Source organism: Chrysochloris asiatica, unplaced genomic scaffold (assembly GCF_000296735.1).
Source record: "Chrysochloris asiatica unplaced genomic scaffold, ChrAsi1.0 scaffold00063, whole genome shotgun sequence".
In the NCBI taxonomy this organism is placed as follows: domain Eukaryota; kingdom Metazoa; phylum Chordata; class Mammalia; order Afrosoricida; family Chrysochloridae; genus Chrysochloris; species Chrysochloris asiatica.
In genome coordinates, this window is record NW_006408581.1 from 6,078,849 (window position 1) to 6,089,100 (window position 10,252).

A 10,252-nucleotide genomic window follows, 5' to 3' on the forward strand; every position below is an offset into this window, starting at 1 on the left:
TTCCCAACTATTCAAAAACTCATGAGGAAGAATCAGGCCTGATTATTTGCCTTAAGAGCTCACATTAGTAATAGCTGGGCCAGTTGACCTATGATGAATACAAAAACATGGTATGTGTTTCAGTATATTTTATCCTTCAACGCTTTATGTGCTTTTCATCCTAATCAGAAAGAAATACAGATGAGGGTTTATCCTTGTTTCAATGCCTTAATCCTAGAATGTCTTTCTTCTGATTTAGCCAACACTTGAAGTAAGTGAGAGTTTATTATGTGAAATCTTATTAAAGACAGACACAGAAAAAGACATTTTCCTCAATAATTAACTAGTAACATCTTCTTAAGTTCTTGCTTGGTATTTCACTTAGCTTAAACCTGTAGGAATCTAGAACAAAGACGTGAACCTACTTTTTCCATGAATTTATCTAGAGTGAAATTTCATAGATCATTAAGATAATTTTTTTCTCATTTGGAACTATATTTTCAGAGCATAATTATTTAACTCTTAATAAATCACCCTTGATTTATAATTAAATGTTAACTTTTATCAATATATAATTATCCAGCCTATAGTGTAAAAGCACTCACTTTGAATGTTGACCAAGAATAACACACTTTAATCAGGAATTCAGAACATTTATTGCAAGAGCTGAATAACTGTAAATAATGTAAACTGGCAAAGCAGTAACAAGGATAAATGTTTAGATATTTATTCTGTCAAAGTCATCAAACACCCCTCACAAACCAACAAAAATGTAGTGCTATAAGCAATGCACCCCTACCCATTATTTTCCATTATACTGTGGAAAAAGTGAACTGCTATTTACAAAGTAATTTTATTTTTGGTAAGAACAAATTAACTATCAGATTAGCAAACCTTTTTTTATTTTTATTTTTTTTATTTTTTTTACTTTTAAACTGATGTTGAACCATGGCATAAAGATAACTTTCACTTCTTTCAATAAAGACATTTTGTTGCATGCTATTTATTTGTTTAAATCATCTGTCATGCCTTAACATAAACCTCCTAAGAATGTTCGAATTTGGATTTGTTTGCACGTGCAACTGAGATCTTATTAACATTACTCATCACTCTGTTGTTTTGACCTAAGTGATGAGATGCTGGTATCTGCCAGGCATTGACCAACTATGATAACAAACAGTTAAACAGCAATAATTAGAGATTTATCCCTTTATTTCCCCCAACTAGCCTACCTGGAGAATGTTCTGTTACATCATGAAGGCACAACACATTAAATATTTTGTGGCTATGGTCTAATAACACTTGTGTTACAACAACATTATTGTATATGAGGATCAACACAAACTCTGCCATTTCAACAAAGTTGTAGACACACAGTTGCCCAATTGAAACTATTTTTGAATAGTGATTTTTTTCTTCAATATATGCTAATTTTGATACATTAGTTTTGCATGAGTGATAGGTACAGGATAATATACCACTTTCTGAGGGATAACATTTTCCCATTACTCTCTCACTTAATGCTACTAATTAAGTGATTTTACTTTTTCCTACTTTGAAAAAAAGGATGTAAAGAAAAGGTTCTGAATCTCAAGCTTGTGCAGAAGTTATTTTTCTTTTTTGTTTAAAGTTTCTTTCTTTTTTTTTTTTTTAACAGAAATCTAGTCTCAGCAGCTATTACACAAGAAGCAAGTTTCCAGAACCTTTTTTAAACCAAGAGTTTGAGATCCTTGAACAATGTGTGTCAGACAGACTACTAATGCAGAAACACCATCACTAAAAGAAACAATGAAAAGAACAACAAAAAGAAAATTAAAAAATAAAAAGTAAAGAAGTAACCGTAAAACACAGAATTATGTTACAACATTTTAGGTGAACGTTATAAATACACAAAAATTGTTAATAATAACTTGCTTCTATTTACAAATACTTTAACACTGATTGACTTACAAGTGTCCACTAACGTTGTTAACAGCACAATAGGTTTAATGCTTATCTTTTTAAGTTTTGTTGAAGTATAATGTCAAGTATAGCGGTCTGAGCACAAATCAATGACAAAAAAGAGCACAAATTTCTAACTGGATATGTTTGTCAGTCACTCTACTCCATGGAACTTCCTTACTCTCCAAATGCATATTCTATTGTTCATAGCAGCAGTCCAGGGTCAAAACCAAAATACAACTTAAAAAAAAAAAAAATTGCACAATGGAGAGATCTCTGGAGAATTTAATCAATTCTAGTAAACAAGACCACATGGCTAGTAGAACTATATTTTTCTCTTATGTTGCAAATCATTGTATTCTCCATAGTGCTAAAACAAATTTATGCATATCCCTGTTATAAGGGGCATAGTTGTAGAGATCTATTGAATACATAAAGCTCTGACACACAAGGTATTAGCATGTCTATTTAGATTAAAGTTATTAGGTCCTCTATAGCCTTTTCTTAGAGTTGGTGCTCTTTAGGACTCTCAATTGCACCTCCTGCTTGCTTGTAAGACTTCAGGTTTGCCAGAGGAATGTCTGCCATGTGGCTGCCATTGTTGAAATGGCCTTCATTGGAGCCATACTGCTTACGGTCATTGAACTGGTTTCTGTTGCTGTCTTCTTTCCAGGCTCTAGTCAGGGTGTGCCCATTCACTAGCTTGTCCTTCTTGATCCATTCTTTCTGGGGTGCAAACGTTGAGAGAGGAGATTTAGGGTGTTGATATGGGCCCAATCCAGGAGGCATCCAGCAATTATCAGAGTGACCCAAAACCAAGCACTCTTGAGTGCACATCTCAGTAGCTTCAGCTAATCCTCGGGGGCCCAGAGGCCCATCTGCAAAGGACAAAACAGGAAAGACAATGGTTAGAATTTCCATTTGAAATTATTTCCTTAAAGAAAAGAAAGTATATTAAATTAAGAAACTTGGCAACAGTCCTGATCTTTTGAGATATACACAAAAATAATCATATTCATTGCTGTGGAGTAAGAGTTTACTTGTAACATAGATAATCATAGGTAAATGGTAAATGGTGGTGGTAATGGTTATGTGCCATTGAGTCAGTTCCATCTTATAGCCATCCTGTACAGAGTTTCTGAGCAATCCTACTATGGTGCTATAGTATCAGCATTGGATTGTTGATCTTACAATGTCACAAGGTTAGTAGTTCAAAGCCACCAGAGACTCCTTGGAAATCCTATAAATGGTCCCTATGAGTTGGAACCGACTTGACAGCACTTAACAACAACAACAACAACATATCTGTATGGAAGCAGGTAGCCTCATCTCTCTCCCACAGAGTTGCTGGTAGATTTGAAATGCTGAACTTGCAGTTAGCAGCCCAGTTGGTAATTCACTATGCTACCATGGCTCCTAGATTAGTAAATAGATAATTATGTATAATAAACAGATATACCCATATTGTAGCATTTCAAATCAACTCTTCTCATGGCATATACTTTTTTCTAATTTGTTTTATGGTAATTGTTAGCACAAATTGATATTTGTGAGAAATCATGAAAAGCAGAACAATGCAAGTATTAACAACTGAATAATATGCAAATTCTACAAATCCAAGAATATCGAATGCAAATGCTACTTTGTGGACATTATCTTTTGTAAATAAAAGAATTCTGGTAGCTAGTAGGTTACGAGTTGGGCTGCTAACCAAAAGGTGAGCAATTCAAATCCAGCAACTGCTCCATGGGAGAAAAATAAGGTTTTCTGCTCTCATAAAAATTTACAGCCTTAGGAAACGCTGAGTTACAGAACCAGCTCGATGTCACACAACCACGACCATCACCAAGCCTAACTTATTTTCTATACTGGAGTCTAATATTCTGGAGGAAAAAAGTCACTATATATACTTCTCTTTTATTTAGAGAAGGCAATCTAGAACATACATTTCAACCAGGATTTCATAAATTAAATTTTTTTTTTTTTTAATGTGTAAAAAGGAAATCATCAGCTCTTTACCAGAAAACAAATAGTCCATGACTAAGGAAAAGGTTTTTTTTTGTTATTTCCCCCCCCTTGATTAAAAAATCAAGTGATAAGTGATAGCTTAGAAATTAGGAATTGATTTTATGAATGAGGTTAACTAGATAGGCAAGAATGCCTGAGGCATAAAGCATTTTCAAAACCAGGGAGTCATCAGGATAAAACTGTAGAAGAAACCATATCTGTAAGTTTGCAAAGCTAGCAATTAAAATAACTAAGCAAATAGAATATAGGTCTTTGCTAAAACCTAAATTAGTACTACTAAAATTTTGAAGTGCTAATTATTTCAGACTTTTTGGATTAACAGCTAGTTGTCTTAATAATATTGTAAGGTGGGAAATTCCATAGACTACTTCTTGCATCTGTAAAGGTAACTGCTAAGACAGGCATCAGTGATAGCAAATACTTGAGACAAGAAATTGCAAGCAACATCAGAAAGTATGAATGTGAAAAGAGTGGTACTAAACTATGCTATCTTATACAAACTCAAATTCATGTCATTTTTTTAAATCTAAGAGAGAGAATACTCAAAATTATTTTTAAATGTTCTTCAAATGCCTTTCCATTCCACCTGTATTCTCATCTTCTTAAAACAATTAGGTTTGTTTGGCTTAAACACTGGTTTATTACTTAAAACTATTTCTTTCATAAGCTTATGATGTTTACTTCCTTCCTTCCTATCATAACTAAGATTCTCTTTGAGGCTTTCAGAATATAAGTGCTAGACTGCTGACTGAAAAGTTGGCAGTTCAAATCCACCTATGGAAACCTTATTCAAGTCATTATGAGTCTGAACTGACTCTAAAGGACTTAACAACAACAATGTGAGCCTTTCGGGATCCCTGGTAGCCTAATGGATTGATTACAACCTCAGCTGCTAATGGCAAGGTGAGAAGTTAGAATCTACCAGTAAGTCCTTGGTAGAAAGATGAGGCTTCCTGCCCTCATACAGATTTACAGGCTCAGAAACCCTACCAGAGACTCTGTGAGTCATAACTGACTCGAAGGAGCACAACCATCAGCACCTCCATGAGCCTTTCTTTCCTTAACAAACTGGCCACATTCTAAAAGTTGAACTCATTCATTCTGACTTTTAGAGGTCCACTTTGGGGTTTATTGTTGTTGTTAAGTGTCTTTGAGTCAGTTCTGACTCATAACAACCCTATACAGGGTTGCACTACACCAGGACTCTGATATTTATTAAGGAGCCCTGATGGTGCTTTGGAGGAATCCTGGTGTGGTGCTGTAGGATAAGTTCTCAACCAGAAGGTTCGTTTGATGTTTCAAACTCACCAGCCACTCCTCAGAAATACACAGGGTCGCTATGAGTCAGAAGCAACTAGATGGCACTTAACAACAACAATGTCACTGCAGAGTCCTGGTATGGCACCATAGGATCAGCACTGGACTGTTAACCACAAGATTGGTGGTTCACACCCACCAGTCACTCCTTGGAAACCCTATATAGAGTCTCTATGAGTCAGAATTGCTCAATTGCTCGAGCCAATCCAGACTCCTTGCAATTAGCATCAGAAGATGTTTTTTCCTTGGCCTGCTTTCATTTCATTACTGATTCTTTCAAGGATTAGCTTACAGTGTGCATACCAGAAACAAGTTTCCATAACTCTACCAATTCATGTTCCATAGGAAACATGAAGATTTCCATATCCTTCCCTAGTTCATGAATTATCAATTTCCTCACTGAGTTCACTCAACTCTGAACTCCATGTTCTTTCGTTACTTTGGGGGAGGATTTAGTACATTTATGTCAATACCCAATTGTTAACTTCTTGCACTATGCTTGTTGTGTGCTGGAAGCTATGCTACAGATGTCTCAAATTTCAGTAAAATCACCCATGTTGGGCAGATTTCGGTGGAGTTTCCAAACTAAGACGACTAAGGAGAAATGCCTGGTGATCTACTCCTAAAAATTAGCTAATGAAGATCTTATGAATCACAACAGAATATTATTTATTTTTGTGCTACACGTTGAGTCCCAATAGGCTAGAAGATATTCAAAATAGAACACAACAGCTTACCAGCTATCATAAAGATATCAAAGGAGTGTGAAATATTTCTATCTGTGACACATAAAGTTGGTTTGTGACTGTTATACATAAGGTTGCAATGAGTCCAAGTCAACTTGATGACAACTAACAATAGCATTACATTCATAGTGTAAGTTTGTATTTCTGTTTTCTCTTAACGAGATTTTATTGATGGAAAAGAAAGTGCTTTACCTGTCTTCTGATTCTCTCAGAGTGCTAAGCCATAGTGGTGATCTATGAATGCCGCTCATTTTTAATTAAAGTTTTATGAGGATAAAAATGTTCTGAGCAATTAGTAAAGATTTCCAGCTTAAAGGCAACCCTTTAGTGATTATAATAGAAGTTTCTTATTTCACAAACATCGCACGAAAATCTTTCTCACCAACAAATCCCTTTGCCTAGCAATACTCTATGACAGTTAATGAATGAACTGTTAAACTTCTATTAAATCTATTCCTTCTTTCTAGACATTAATGGAGATAAAGTAGTAAATCACTAATTTGGAATATAATGTAAACTAAGGACAAAAAGCCAATCCTTAACCTTTACTTCTTTGGTATCATTAATACTTTTTTTTTTTTTCCTTTTTAATATCTCAAAGAGAAAATAATTTTTTTTATCATATAGCTCAAAAATACCAGTGATATCTCATCAAAAAAAGAGAGAATATGAAAACTATTCTTTAGAGAACATTTTCCAATATGCCTTGCCATGGCTTGTATGCTACTATAATGCAGACACCCCAATATTTAAAATACTAGTGGGTTATCTGTGGTAGACACATTTCAGCAGATCTTCTTGACTAAGACAGAATAGGGAGAAAAACCTCAGGATCTACTTCTGAAAAGTAGCCTATGGATAGACTGGGAATCACAACAGAGTATTGCCCTATATAGAGCTGGAAGATGAGCCCTCTAGGTTGAAAATCACTTCAAATACACCATGCAGCAACAATGGGCTCAAGCATACTGGTGTTTGTAAAGCTGGAATAGGGCCAGAATATATGTCTTTCTTTTGTGCATTTGAGCCACCATGAGTCAGAGTGAGCTAGATGGCAACAAACAACAAAAAATATGCTTCTCCTTCTAGAATAAGTTTCTTTCAGTCAAATAATATGTTTTGCTCTATGAGAATTGTTCTTGCCACGATTGTTGTTGTCATTGCTAAGTGCCATGGAGTTGGTTCCGACTCAGAGAGAAACTTATACGGGTAAAGAAGGGCTGGTGCGTTTGAAATGCCAATCTTTTGGTTAACAGTCAAGTGCTTATCCTACAGTGCCACACCAGAACTCCATGATTTGTTTTTGCAAACAAATTTGAAGATTTTTCTTTTTTTAAGTATATAATTAAACTGTGAGATGTTATAAAGATTTCTGTAGTCCTGGTCTAACACTATAGGATAAGCACTGAGTTGCTAACCATAAAGTTGGTGATTCAAACCCACCAACTGCTCCTCAGAAATCCTATGCAGGGCCGTTACTAGTCAGAATAAATTTAATAGCACTCAGAAAAATTAGATTCTTAAATAGGTCTTATAGATATTATTTACTGAAATACTTTACAGCGTAACTTACATGCTTGGAAAATATATTTTGCATTGTGCTTTTGCTAGTTTTTATTTTCAGATATGACATCAAATAAAGAAAATTTTATTTTTCAGACACTTAGATACAATATAAAATTCCCAGTATTTACACAAATGTTGGAGTCCTGATGTGGCACTGTAGGATACACACTATAGGTTAAGTTCAAACCCACCAGCCACTCTGAAACGCCTATATACAGAGTTGTTATGAGTTGGAACTGACTCAGTGGCACCTAACACCAACAACCCTAATATTCAATGGAGGAAAAAAAGCAAGTTTTACTTTAGGAATTACCAATCCTTTCAAGTTTTCTTTCATAAAGTCTGTATCATAAATTAGTAAGATTAAAAAAAAAAAAAAAACTTTTCTTATTCTTTGGCGAATAAGCATTGATTATTAAAGAAAGTGCAATCTTTCCCTACTCTTTAAAAATTTACAATCTGACATATATTAACTGTTGCCTAGTTCCTGGTTTGTTTTTCTTATTTTAACAAAGACTGAATTTTTCATGCTGTTGAAGAAGAGGAAAACAAAATTCTGAAGGGAGTGATCTAAGCTGGTGCTGTTGTCAGATATCTCATAATGTGTTTTTTTACAACAAAGATCTGGGAAAACAAATCAATTGTATATAGTTGGCAACTTTGGAACCCTGAGCATCAATAGCAAGACTAAAGAATTGCACCTAGTGTCAAGTACAAGGCGAGACTATACAAAAACCGTGAATATGGAGAATTATGTATTACCAGCACCCTGCCAGTTGAGCCTGTACTTTGTGGCCCTATTGAGACAAAGTAGACAGGGTTCTTAGGTGAAGCTCCACCCCTACCCCATGACCTGGTGCATCCAAGCTGAAGTGGTTCTGCACGGAGTCAACCAGGAGAGTGCACTGCTCTGTGCAAGTTAGGTGCACTCATCTCAAGCTCCATTTGTCACCCCAGAAGCCCAAAGACTGGTGGTGTACTACCATATCCTCATCTATCCCCTCCTTACAGGTGATCACATTCCAGAGATACTCACCATGATGCCACCCTCTGAGCCACGGGCCCACAAACCAGTAACAAGCTTCCCTTCACTCAGCCACTCCTGAAAGTGAACTGACAATCCTTTCTCCTTGTGGCCACCAGTGCTTGGGGCCTACAAGACATAAATAAGTCCAGCTGCCTGCACTTGGGGACCAGAGACCAGTGGTAGCTCTTACTTCCTTAAGACACCTGCACCATCTTTCATGTTGTGAATTAGCAGACAGGGAATATACTCCTAGCAGGTCTGTGAGGACTGGTGGTCCTTTTCTAGCCTTTATCCCAAACCATTCCTCCACAGCAACCAGAGATTTGTATCCATTCCAACCACCCGTACACAGACTTGGTCACCCAGGACCATCAGTGAGAGATTCTGTACCAACCACCAAGTGACTGACAACCCAGGCACCCTCACCACAACCACCTGGCAGTGTGGACACACAACACCCAATCCAGCAACCTGTGAGAACACTCCCTGCACTCATGCTCAAGTGATAGGTTGAATAGACAATCACCTTAACAACATACCAGTCATATCCTCAGCTGCTCCAATAAACAGAAACATGCTCACATACCCAACAACCAGAAGACAGGTGACGAGAGTGCCAGCACAAACAGACTGAAAACCAGAGTAGCATGTTTGTCCCATCTACTCAGACATGTATATTTTAAAAGTCAGGATGCAAAAAATAAGCAGACAATAAATAAATATAACACCTTCATGCCTTAGGGACAACAGAAAGTATAAAATCACCTAAAGAAGCAGGGCATTATGGATCCAGCAAGTGACCAAAATAAAGGACTAGAAATCCTTCTGGAAGAAAAAAATGGAAATGGAAGTACCTGATAAAGAATTCAAAAGACGAATACATAGTCCTCTCCAAGGAATCAAGGGAAAAACAGAACAAATCAAGGAAATCGCAGATGAATTAACGAAAAAATCAGATGAAAAACACAAGAACAAAATGGCAAAATAAATTAGAAACCATGCAACAATAGCAACTAGAACCCAAAAGATTCATAACAAAATTTCAAAAACAGAAAATTCAATGAAAAGCATAGGAACAGAACTGAATCAAAGAAGAAAGACATAATCTGCAGAACAGATGATTGTCACCTATTTGTTTAAGGAAAACTCAGTGGAAAAAAAACATTGGAGAAAATTAAAGAATGCCTAAGAGCTCTTGTAGCCTAGTGGTTACAAATCAAGTCGCTAATCTCACGGTCAGCAGTTCGAAAACTACCAGCTGTTCCACGGGAGACAGATGAGGTTTTCTGCTCCCGTAAAGATTAACAGCCTCAGAAACCCTGTACAAGGTCGCTATGAGTCAGAATCAACTGTACGGCACATAAAAACAACAAGAAGAATTATTTGGGATAGTATCAAGAAGAAAAACTCACACATAATTGGAATTCCAGAATGGTGGTGGTGATTGTGTGCTGTTGACTCAGTTGCTACTCTTAGTGACCCTGTATAGGGTTTCTGAGGCTGTAAATCTTTACAGCCCAAAGCGTCTCACTACAACCCAGTCACCCCTGCTGCGCTTCCGCCTCTTGATTGACATCCGAAGATGGAAATCCAGCCTTTTAGCGGAACTTAAGGGCCCTAGCACAAGGAGATTCCTATTTAACAGCAA

The 10,252-nt window shown here is 36.4% G+C and overlaps 1 protein-coding gene across 4 annotated transcripts in view; it reads right to left on the reverse strand.

Moving 5' to 3' along the window:
• Positions 1-2,424: 2,424 nt before the first annotated feature.
• PCDH9 (protocadherin 9) overlaps positions 2,425-10,252 on the reverse strand; it is a 1,452,459-nt gene continuing 1,444,631 nt past the window's right edge. For all 4 annotated transcript variants that reach the window (XM_006864304.1, XM_006864302.1, XM_006864303.1 and 1 more), the window contains one exon: positions 2,425-2,798. In XM_006864304.1, coding sequence (XP_006864366.1) covers positions 2,425-2,798 — 374 coding nt within the window. The remainder of the gene's footprint in view (positions 2,799-10,252) is intronic.